General features: G+C 42.5%; 1 protein-coding gene and 1 long non-coding RNA gene across 7 annotated transcripts in view; one reads left to right on the top strand and one right to left on the bottom strand.

The window, feature by feature from the left end:
• LOC121827117 (uncharacterized) overlaps positions 1–948 on the bottom strand; it is a 95,836-nt gene extending 94,888 nt beyond the window's left edge. Inside the window, exon 1 of the long non-coding RNA XR_013048910.1 lies at positions 809–948. This is a non-coding gene — a long non-coding RNA (uncharacterized LOC121827117). The remainder of the gene's footprint in view (positions 1–808) is intronic.
• The window catches only part of Cyp7b1 (cytochrome P450 family 7 subfamily B member 1), a 174,987-nt gene continuing 163,215 nt past the window's right edge, over positions 562–12,333 (top strand). For 2 of the 6 annotated variants that reach the window (XM_076563662.1, XM_076563660.1), the window contains exon 1: positions 798–1,053. In XM_076563662.1, the coding sequence (XP_076419777.1) occupies positions 938–1,053 (116 nt within the window). In that variant the 5' untranslated portion in view covers positions 798–937. Of the gene's footprint in view, positions 1,054–1,919; positions 2,024–12,333 lie in introns of all 6 variants that reach the window. The other 4 variants (XM_042270670.2, XM_015993517.3, XM_076563661.1 and 1 more) reach the window with 4 other exon arrangements.

The following is a 12,333-nucleotide window of genomic DNA, read 5'->3' as shown; positions in this document are numbered from 1 at the left end:
TCACCAACTGAGTCCACAGGACAACTTGAATATCCTGATATTTTCTATGAACTACTGCTGAAACTTAATTATAAGTTTTGGGAGTAGACATGTAAACTGTCTGCTGGGTAGTCATTACTCAGAAAAAAAGTTATGCGTGTGTGGTGGTAGTGGGGGTGTGTCTACTTGTGTTTGGTGTGGGTTCTTGTGTAGTTAAACCTCGGGTCTCTTTCCCAACAGGTCTCACTTTATCTCTCGAGGCAGGGTTTGACAGCCCCAAGCCTGTATCTACTGAGCCATCCATCACCCCAGGCCCCATGAGAAGATACTTTCCCAGTGTCTGCCTTCTCTGCCTGTACAACGTGCGGTACACCTTGGCTTGTGGTGTACAGCTGATTTTTACCTGGGGCTTCTTTCTGAGCTGTGCACCTCAGTAACCCTTCTGGAAGATGGCCTGGCCTCCTTACCCCAGTCTGTGGTGTGAGCACATATTATGCCCTCGACCTCAATCTAAGCACAATAGGATGTTGGTGATGAAGGAGGTGGGGAGCACATCCTGTGCTGTGTGCCAGCAGCTTAGGAAGACCTGCACCACAGGGCCAAGTCCCAAGCATGGTGGGTGGGAGAGGCGTCAGGCAGGGTCCTTCCTGTGGGTTCACTGCTGACTCAGAAACGAAACCCCCCTCCTCCAGGCCTCCACGGATCCATCTGGGGAAATCCTAATCCTTTCCCTCTCCCTTGGCAGGGTTCCTGCCAGTGGAGCGGGAGGCGGCGCGAGGCGGTGCGCTTGGGTCAGGGGGAGGCGGCGGGGGGAGGGGACTCCACTAACTTTGTAGTTCAGCTTCAGGGACCGCGGGGACATTCTGTTCGGCGCCGCGGCCAGGCCAGAGCCTCGGGTGGAGAAGAGAGGGCACTGTGCAGAAGCCATCGCCCCCTGCAGAGCCGCCAGCGTGTCGGGATGAAAGGAGCCACGACCCCAGACGCGGGCTTGGCCGCGCTGCTCACCCTCCCGGGCCTGCTCTTCATCGCCACCCTGCTGCTCCTGGCCCTGCACCTCCTCACCCAGCGCACCAGGTAAGCGCAGAGGCTGCCCGGGGCCACGCATGCGCGAGATCGCGGCCACACGACCTCGTGGGCACTGGAGTCCCTTCGGGATGGCTGGTGCAGGCAGACCTTGCTCCGGGCCACTGGCGTCTGCGGGAGTCAGGGCGCGGGTAGTGGTGGTGGGGGATATCCTAACAAAGGCTTCGTCCACCTCTGCACGCACTCACCGCGGGTTACAGCTCTTGTGCCCAGCTGGACTTGCAGGCTGTAGCTTCCCAGGTTTGGTTAAGCATGATGCCGTGGCCTTTGCCTGGGCCCATGTAAGTTTTGTGGCCCAGAATTCCCCGCATTTCAAGGGGAGAATTTTCTTGAATTTCATCTAGTTCAGAAAGAAACGTTTATAAGAAAATGTTGGGTACTGCTCCGTGCCTCAGTTTACCCGATTATACCTCACCTGGAAAAATAAAAACAACAGAACTTACCTATCATGGGACTTTTGTGAGAAGCAATTGTGTTAATAGTATTTATGTCTTCGCTCTATTATTTTTCTCAGGACAACAAATAGTAACAACAGTGAAACTCAAGTGCATAAGTACCTGGCTTGAAACTTGGAAGTAGAGAAATGTAAATACAATTATTCACTTCCAATTTATTTCATTTTTTTCCATTAGTGCCTTATCTTTTTCATGCACAGTTTTAATGGCTTTTGAGAATCAATTAATTTGGGGAGAATAGTATTACTATTTAAATATCTATAAATGGTTTTGGGGACAATGACACAGTCGAGGACGTTTCTGAAATTCCAGTTGAAAAATATTCAAGATAATAGTATTTGCATTTTCTCATATGTGAGTTTTCAGAGAACTTTCTGGAACTTTCCCTTCCCTCTTTTGTAGTCTTTTACACGCATGCTGCTTCAGAGCGCAAGGTCTTTAACTTCAGGCTCACATGATTCTACATGGGCTCCAACTTCTCACCGTCCGTCACATGGCACTTGTAGGTACGCAGATGCGAAGTCTCCATTTACATGCAGGGCAGGAGCAGACAAAGCTAAATACTTCATTCTAGACCACTGAGGGTAACTGGGTGAGAATGTGGAACTCGGGAGGACCACAGAGAGGTAAAAAGGAAAGGCAGGCTTTTCTCCGGGCATCCTGAGAATAGGCCAGTTTTTCTCTGTTCACTAAATAGTGTTTGCTGAAATGTGCATGCTATCAATTTTCAGTTCCTTTGCACCTGGAAGACTCTATTGCAGGCCTGGAAAGCACTGCATTCTAGAGCAGTTCACTGTAGTTCAATATGGAAAGATCGGAGTACGTACCAGTTGGAAAAGACCCATGTGTCTGTCTGATGGCTTCTGTTTTCTGTGTCTGGACAATTTATTCTATCACCATAGGAAAGCCCTGTCTGATGTCGCCTGTAAAACAGAAACCAGGGTTGTAACAAGATATTCTCAATGTTTTGTGTATAGTCATATGCTTGAATGCCTATCAATAAAAATGTATAAGTAGAAGGAAAACACTCTATTACAACTTGCCTTTTCCCACTGTGTAGTATACTTAGGTGCCATTGCTGATGAACAGAGATAGTAACTAACACACACACACACACACACACACACACACACACACACACACACACACACCCTTGGGCTGTTGTGGATAGTGGAGTTGTAATAATTGTAAAACCTCAGTCACAATCTATGTCACTACCGATCTTTTTAAGTCCCTGTCATATCACAATTAATTTTGATTGTGCTAGTCTGATAAAAAAAAAAAGCTTTGCCCCCCCCCCTCTCTCTCTCACACACACACACACACACACACACACACACACACACACTTGCTTACATAAGAGCTGCTGAAAGTCAAACCCAGGGCCTTGGGCATGCTAGGCAAGTACTCTACCACTGAGCTACCTCCGCAACAAAAGCTTCATTTAAAAAGTAAAAATTCCAATTTCTATTTACTTTTGATGGAGTTATCTCTGAAAGTTTCTTTAATAACTTATTTTCTTTATAGTTATTTATTTTTCCCCCTGAGTTGGCACTGACCCAGGGCCTTGTGTGTGCTAGGTAAGCACTCTACCACTGAAACACATCCTCAGCCCTTTCTTATGAGGTTCATAGAACTTCACACTCTTCCGTCTCTGCTGCTATTCTATTACTACTTTACTTTGTATTTAAGAGTGTCTGTATATAAGTTTCCTTACTTAGAAAGCATTTTTAAGTCCTGACATGATAAAAATGTCCACCAGTGTTGTCCCTCATCACCAACTAATGTTTAAGAAGATGGTATACACACATTGGTTACATTCATTTCCTATCCTTTGGACAATTGTTGGGAATGCTTGTAATACAGTGTTTTATAGGAACACTGCCTGCTTTACTTGCAAACTGCTAAGATGAGGGGAGAACAGGGCAACCCAGAGGCCGTTTATTGCTCTTGCCTGCTTTAGTGTATCTTTCATTTTTTCCCTCCTGCCCTGCCCCATGCCCCATCTCCACACCTTTCCTTCTAGTTTTTGTTTTGTTGAGACTGAATCTCAGGTTAGTTTTAACTGCTGGGGTCAAATGATCCTTCCACTTTAGTAGCTGAGAATAGAGGGCATGCCTCTGCTTTCAGGCCACCTGGATTTTTTTTTTTTAATAGTGGAATTCTTTTTCCTTTCCTGGAAGATGACTAGTGAGACTGTCAACCACAGATACCATCATAGTGCGTCAAGGGAGAAGGAGAAGAGGCGTGGCTGTGGTTATCACTTAGAAAAGGTGGGAATTACTTAGAATCACCACATATTTTGGACAATAGAGTTAACAGGATTTCCTAATGGCAGATGAGAGCGAGAAATCCACAGTGAACTTTACATTCCCTAGGTTTTTCTCTGTAGTTCTCGGAGTGGAAATGGAGTTGGAAAATTGCTACTTGTCCAAAGCAATCACACCATGTTTAACCCTTACAGCAGTAACATTCTATTTTACTTGCTCAATAGCATCAACAAAATATAATGAAAGCTTCTCTGTAGGTTACAGCAGGAAAATGGCTGTCTGCTGACCAGAAAGCAGGACCTCACTCGATACTGAATCTGCCAGTCCCTTGGCCCTGGACTTTCCAACATCCAAACATTGAGAGATACATTTCTCTCTCCTATAAGCCACTGGGCTTGCGGTATGGTGCTACAGTAACGCTTTGCACTAAAGAAGATGCCATTCAGCTCTCAGTGCCCTCTAAGTGGGGGCAGCTGCTGAACTCTGCTCAGCCTACAGCTCTGACACCTTCTCGGCAACTCCACATGTAGAGAGTTGGCCGAGAATCGGAGTGCTGTTTAGATGTAGGTATTTTTAAAGACGCTCTTTTTCATTACTTAGATTTCTTTCCTTGATTTTGTTACTCCAGTCGTCTCAAGCCGGCGCCTCAAGTGATAGTGCAGCTCTCCTGGGGAGCTCGTAATCCTCCAAACTTGTTCTCCTTTCCCCTCGATTTGGTCTTTAAAGCTCTCAGTCTCTCCACCACCTGTTTTGAGTCCAATTCCTCAGTCAATATATAATTTCTACAGTCATCTGTGGTAATGCCAATTTCCAAGCAACTTCATATTTCTAGAACCCAAATTCTATGTCAAATTATCAGGTACTCTGAGCAGGTGATGTGGAAGGTGTGCACCCATGTATACACGTTTTGTTTCTCTTTTGTGAACTCACAGGTGTTTTAATTCCAAGGTTTATTTTTTACTTTGTGTGTATTGCTTGCATGTATGTTTCATGTTTCATATCTTAAATTAAAATCTTTGATCCCCTTGGAGTTGATTTTCGAGAAGGTAGAGAGAGAGGGGGGAGGGATTTAGGTCTATTTTTATACACATGGATAGCCTGTTTAAAAGTCAGTTTTTAAGTACATGGCTAGTTAAACTTTAACTCCCTGAGCTCTGGGAATCACTGAGCTTTTTCTTATCTTCCTAATTTTGATTATCCCAGCATGTTCATGTATGTAGACTGGTAACATGAATTCAAGGCTCTTTTGTTGATCATGCTTAGGTGTTATATTTAAGAAATCACTACCATATATTTTACATCTTTCTGTTTGCAAATGTTTACCAAAGTAAGTAGTTATTTTTGAGTTACATTTGTAGATTTTCGGAGAAGAGGCAGTTTCATATAACTGCATGCACCTGGCGTTCATTCCTGACTTGAATACAGGTTCCCTCTCTTATCCGTTTTGAAGTCCTCAATGAATACATTACATGTCTTTGAACCACAATATATCAAATACCTATCATTGTACCACATGTATACTGAACACTTGTCTCACTGGAAACCTGAAATATCCAGAGAAAGTTATGATAAATTGTCATCCACTGATCACCAAGGCTTTATTCAGCAGGTTAGTCTAGTTACCTAACTGTTGCTGGAGGGTTTCTCTCCAGGTTCCACCAAACCCCGCAGTCCCATAATCCACGTATAAAATAATCACTCAGATGCTTATATTACTTATAAACTGTATGGCCATGGCAGGCTTCTTGCTAACTGTTCTTATATCTTAAATTAACCCATTTCTATAAATCTATACCTTGCCATGTGGCTGGTGGCTTACTGGTGTCATTACATTTTGCTTGTCCTGGTGGTGGCTGCAGTGTCTCCCCCTCCTTCTTCCTGTTTCCCCAATTTTCCTCTCTTCTTGTCCCACCTATACTTCCTGTCTGGTCACCGGCCATCAGTGTTTTATTTATTTAGAGCGATAGCCACAGCACCTAATGGCAAGAAAGTAAACTAAAAGTGCTTTCTTCCTTTATTTTTATTTTATGTGCACCTGTGTTTTACCCACAGGTAGGTCTTTGCAACATATGCATGCAATGCCCACAGAGCCAGAAGAGGGCATTAGATTCCCCTGGAACTGGGGTTGTGAGCATCCATGTAGGTGCTGGGAATGTAACCTGGATCCTCTGGAAGAGCAGTGAGTGCTCTTAATCACTGAGCCATCTCTTGAATCCCTTGAAAATATTTCCTGTCAGTGGCCAGCTACCAGAAGTTATGTTGTTCTGGGGTACATTGGCCAACTCTGTATGTTACACAGTTTCAAAGAACTTAATTATTTGTGCCTTTTCAATTTCTCAGTCTACTTGTTTTCTTCTGAGACCTGCTCTGCCTATCTGTCTACATCATTAGCTATTTTAGTTGCCATAACTTAAAAGTAATCTAGACCAGGTAGTAAATTCTTTCTACCAGCCAGTGCCTTTGGGGTGCCCCTGTTCTATTTGTGTGGGATTTTCTTTCTTCCTTCCTTCCTTCCTTCCTTCCTTCCTTCCTTCCTTCCTTCCTTCCTTCCTTCCTTCCTTCCTTCCTTCCTTCCTTTCTTTCTTTCTTTCTGTCTCTCTCTCTCTCTCTCTCTCTCTCTCTCTCTCTCTCTCTCTCTCTCTCTCTCTCTCTCCCTCCCCCTCCCCTTCTCCCCTCCCCCCCCCTCTCCCTCTCCCTCTTCCCCCCACCCCTCTCTGTTTTTCAAGACAAGGTTTCTCTGTATAGCTTTGCACCTTTCCTGGAACTCACTCTGTAGCCCAGGCTGGCCTCGAACACACAGAGATCCACTTACCCATGCCTCCTAAATGCTGGGATTAAAGGCAAGCACCACCACCACTGCCCGGCTCAGGATTTTCTATTGCACTGCTTCTCAGCCCTCTTTAGTGAAGAGCTAGTTTTGCTTTTTAACTTTGTCTTTATATTTGTATCTGTTAAAAACATTATTTGGAAAATTAATAAAATTTTTCATAGAGTAAAATTTAAATAACACTTAAACCCAAGGTAACGTTTCTTTAATATTTGATTCAGTACAAATCACATGGTCCTGTCAAATGGGTCTAGACATTATGAAATCTTGACGTTCAGATTTTGTACGTATTTCTTTGCAGATGAGAGCTAAGAACACAATATGTGGTTTGTACCAATTTGGACTGTACTTCTAATAACAGCCATTTTTATTTTTTCTTTTTGAGATTATAATTTAATTGTATTTCTCCTTTCCTTTTCCTCCCTCTAAACCCTCTTATATCTTTCCCACTCTCCTTCATGACCTTTTTTCACTAATTGTTATTGCATGCATGTGTGTGTGTGTGTGTGTGTGTGTGTGTATGTGTGTGTGTGTATTCCCAAATATGAACTGTTCAGTCTGTATAACGTTACTTGTATAACTGTATAGCGTTAGTGTATAATGAAAACAGCAGGTTTTCAGGGCTAACTGTTCAGTACCAGACAACCAATTGGTGTGCTCTTATGTGGGAAGACTGCCTCTTCCCCCCCACCCCCTCATTTCCTCAGTTTCCTATAGTTCTTCATGTAGACTTGAGGCCTCACGGGCTTCTCTCCATCCAGTTTGGCACGTCCATTGCTGTCATCCTCCCGCAGCTCGTGAGCTCGTGTTTTGGCAGTCCTGCTGGTGAGACTTTAAGGGTGTAGCTTTTGACATTCCCAGGAGACACACCCTCACAGCAAACTGCCTGATCCCCTCTCTGGCCCTTACAATCTTTCTATCCCTTCTTTCTCCATGCTCCCTGAGCCACAGGTGTGGGAGTACTTCTAGGTATATCCATTAGGACTGGGCGCCACACTCTGCATTTTAAATGGTTGTGGTTTTCTATAGAGGTCTCTGTTGCAAAGAGAAATTTCCTTAATAAGGTGAAGACTACACTTATCTGTGAATATAGGGACAAATGTTTATAGATTATTGTTAGGGATTATCCTGGTTTAGTAAATTAGTTGTCAATTTTCCTCCAATGACCATGACTTCACTAGTACTGAGTAGTTAGCTAAGTTTCCAGTACCAAGCATAGCTTCCCTCTTACTGAATGGGTCCTTCAGTCCAGTTACAGAGCTGTTAGTTACCACCAAAGTATGAATGCCACTACTGCATCCTTCGGGTTACCATGCCATGGTGGTCATTGAGGTAGTTAATAAGCATCATAGCCTCCCTGTGTTAGAAGCTTTCATGACACCTTCTGGTACCATGGTCCTCAGGGAGAAACATTCAGGTCACTTCTAGCTCAGGGGTCTTTGGGCCCTGTTCCTGAAGTATACAGTATCTTCAGCAATAGGGACCATCTTTGGAATGCATATCATAGTATCAACTCCTGAAAGTTGTCATCTGACCAACAGAGAGAGAGAGAGAGAGAGAGAGAGAGAGAGAGAGAGAGAGAGAGAGAGAGAGAGAGAGAGAGAATAAATAAATTGTAATTTTAAAAAATCTTTAAAAAATGATGTTTGGCTGATATTACTGATCCATACAAGGAAGTTATTTCTCTTTTTAATGACAGTTGTCCTTTGGTTATCTAAAGGACATTTACTGCAGAGGTGTTCCTTTGAATACCAAAAGCTGCTGTGCTCAAATACCTGCTGTAATAATGTAAACTTTAACTATCTGTAGGTTACTTTAATACCTGATACCACTGTGCTGTATTACCTAAGCATCTGATGAGAAAAAGTTCATTTGGTACAGTTGCTGTTTCTTCCTGGATAGTCTTAGTCTTCAATTGGCTGAATATACAGCTAAGAAATCAGGAAATAAGGAAGGTCAGCTATGATTAATAACTCCCAAATAAAATGGATGAAGCTCTAGATTCACTCATTGCTATTCCTGCCCACTGAAGGAGAAGAACTATGCTGCCATCAACAATGGTTGTTTTACTTTAATCTCCCCCATTTTTCATAAAAACAGGAAAAGGATGTGTGCCATTCTGAGAAAAGTCCTGTGGCATTGGAGAGTTCACCAGGTTCACGGGCGGAATTTTATATTTTCACAATACATGGGAGATGTCAGCTCTCCATCAATGTCGGTGGCTCTTGGTTGAGTAGCTGAGCAGTGAGTATGCTGCGCTATAGTTCCTCTTTTTAAGCCCCAATTTTGGATGGGTCTCACCACCATTTAGTGAAAATCACTGGGGTTTGAAAGATGGCTAGTGGGGAAAATGCTTTTAGTACGAGCTTGAGGACTGAAGTTTGAATACCCAAGTAAAAGTCAGACAAGCTTGATGGCCTGCCTTGGAAAGAAGAGACTGGAAATCCCTAGAGCTAGCTGGTTAGCTAGACCAAGAGTCCCGGGTGCAGTGAGAGATTCCATCTCAATATTTAAACTGGACACTGTGGTGGTTTGAATGAGAATGGCCCCCATAGGTTCATATGTTTGAATGGTTGATCCCCATTTAGTGGAAATGTTTGGGAAAGATTAGAGAGTGTGGCCTTGTTGAAGTAACTGTGGCCTTGTTGGAGGAAGTGTGTCACTGGGGGTGGGCTTTCAGGTTTCAGAAGGTCACACCTGGCCTAGTCTTCCTCTCTTTCTCTGCCTGCAACTTGCAGATCAGAAGTGAGCCCTCAGCTACTGCTTCAGTGCAATGTCTGCCTGCCTGCCAACACGCTTCCCACCGTGACGATGATGGACTAACTTGTAAGCGAGACCCCAAATAAATGCTTTTCTCTAAGTTGCCTTGGTCATAGTGTTTTGTTATAGCTATAGAACGGTGACTAAGACAGAAAGTGAGCGAGAAAGACACCCAATGTCAATCTCTGGCTCTGTGCTCACACACATACATGAATATGCTCACCTGCACATTTGTCCCCACACCTCACACACATAACCATATGTATGTGAATATATGCACATTCATCCATAGTATACACATGTGTGCAAACACTGGAGAAGGGAGGCAGAAACAAAAGAGTGGTGGTTGGGATGCGAGTACGAAGTAAGAAGACTTCACTGTTGCTGGCTTGTTTTGTTTTGTTTTTGTTCTTGTTTTGGGGGAATTAGTTATGCTTGGAGTTTGGACCCAGGAACTTGCTACTGGCCTTGCAGATGGATCAAGGATGAAGGAATCCATGACCAAAGAATACAAACAGCCTCTACCAGGTGGGACAGGCAAGGAAACATTTTTCTTAGAGGCTCCTGAAGGTGACCTAGATTCACCTGCCCTGTCAACACCATGATAACCCACCGAGACCCGTGTTGGTCTTCTGGGCTCCAAATCTGTCAGATAATAAATTTGCAGTGATTTGCTCTTGCATTCATTGGAAAACAGCCTCATTTTCTATGCTTCCTTCATGGAACTATAATGCCTCTTCAAAGAAGGCTCCAAGGCGGGGCAGGTTTGGGTTGTGGCTGACTGTACTGGTTGTCCCTGAGGAGCAGCATTAGATACTCATAAATTCCATTCATTTTCTACCACGTAAACACAGTAATTTGAAAACTCTTCATCTTAGGCTTCACAGGTGGTGATGAATTATCCATCCATGTTTCTTCCTTATCCAGTAATTCACAGTAAGTTTTGAGTGGTTGTTATGTATCTAGCATCTCAATGCATCTTCCAAATGTTTGAAAATGGGACACAGGCTATAGGCATTGGGCCTCAGATGTGATTCAATCTGGAAGCTTCTTCTAACATAGTCTTGATACATATCTATGATGGTTGCCTTCAGCTGGGGTGGGGAGGGGCCGGAATGACTGAATTATAAAGGGACCTGAGGGACTACATTGTACTGTCTTTCCAAAATTAAGAGTGGATCAGGCTGCAGGCTGTGGAGAAAGGATTGACAGCTTCTTGCAGGAGAGTGGCTCTGTACTTCATCCAAAGTAAAATACCATTGAAACTGCTCCAGGTTACTGTTCTGTGAAAGGCAAAGGACAAAGCTGCAGAAAGCTACCTTGCTGAATAAGAGAAGGGGACATCAATTATATCCTGCCTTTTATAGCTGAAGTGCTCACTTTATGGCTTGGCTTTCTTTCTTTTTTTTTTTAAACCCAGAAGTATGTGGAATGGACATTTTTGTCTATAGAAGAGTAAAAAGGATTAATTAATTCTGTAATTGCTGAATATAAAAATTAATAGAATTTCTAACAAAAGTGTAAGTATAGTATGATTTAAATTCATTGTCATTTCTTCTTGCACTTTCATCCTAAATAGTTAATGAAGGAAAAATTTACAAGTTTTACTGGATTAAGCACCTAGTTGAACGTGGGGCACTGAGTACCCAGGGAGAATGAATGAATAAATTAACTGTTTTGAGCCATCATAGTTATTTTTCTTCCAATATGAACATTTTAGGGCTATCTCAACATCACAATATACAAAATCATAAAAATTGATACTCAAAGCTATGCATATCATTTCTTCTTATTTAAAATGCAAAGGTGTCTTAAGCAAGTTCTTATCAACCAAGAATGTTTATAAAAGAGAGTATACTGGTGCAATGATTATTCTTCAGCACAAATCTGTTTAAAAAACACAGTAACTGGAGTGTAGCCAACACCTAAAATTCCTGCTCCTGAGAATTTGCAGTTTTAAAAAATGTCTAGTTGATTTTCAGTTTTAGGTGCTGGACTTTTATATCATATTCCCTTCCCTCATATAGATGGATAGATACTTTGTTTAACAAAATAGAATTTCTCTGTGAAAAAGTTAAGCCTGTTTTTGATAATCATACCCAACCATTTATAAATGTTTGGCTCTAAGTACTTTTAAAAACATGACAGGACCAACGGTCATAGAATGTTAAAGGGAACAGGTTTTATAATTGAAAATCAAAGTTGTCTTGGTGAAAGCAATGCTTTGTAGTGACTGTAACTTAGGATGCAAACCACTTTAGTCCCAGAAAACAAGTGGCTTATTGTTTGATGACATTCATCTAGGGCAAAGTGCAGTTGAATTGTATTTTGGTAATGCTGGTCTTTGGGAATAGGATGTGAAGAAATAAACTACTTTGTATGTCAGACATCACTTTTAGAGTTGGTATATTGTATAACTGTTTCTGAAAGAGAATGATGACAGCAAAAACTTTTGCCTAAAAGACTTAAAGCAAATTCTTTGTATTCTTTATTATATTGCATTTTATTAAATCCTCTCTCATAAGGACATTCTTCATCTTATACAGGCATAAAATATGTCTCATTTAAATAACACTTGCAACACAGCTTCATATGTTCATAGCTACGATGTTAATGTACAGGGTTCTAAGTCACAGTGTTTGAGTAGCTGGGGAGATACCTTGGTTGATAAGGTACCTGGTGTGCTTAGTTCAAAGCCTCAGCACCTACATAAGTCAGGTGGAGCAGCATGAGTCTGTAACTCAAGCACTGTTGGGATGGGAGGAGTGGGTGGAGACAGGAAGATCCATGAGGCTTAATGGCCAGCCACCCTAGCCAAATCTATGAATTTGAGGTTCAGTGACAGATGTGTCTCAAAAAATAAAGCAATGATTCTGATGAGCTCTGGACTCCACACACAGACATAAGTTCACACACTCACACTAACAAATATACATCATGATACATAACAGCACATAAC

The sequence above is a fragment of the Peromyscus maniculatus genome, chromosome 2, assembly GCF_049852395.1.
Source record: "Peromyscus maniculatus bairdii isolate BWxNUB_F1_BW_parent chromosome 2, HU_Pman_BW_mat_3.1, whole genome shotgun sequence".
Taxonomy (NCBI): Eukaryota; Metazoa; Chordata; class Mammalia; order Rodentia; family Cricetidae; genus Peromyscus; species Peromyscus maniculatus.
This window is presented reverse-complemented; position numbering and strand designations above follow the sequence as displayed.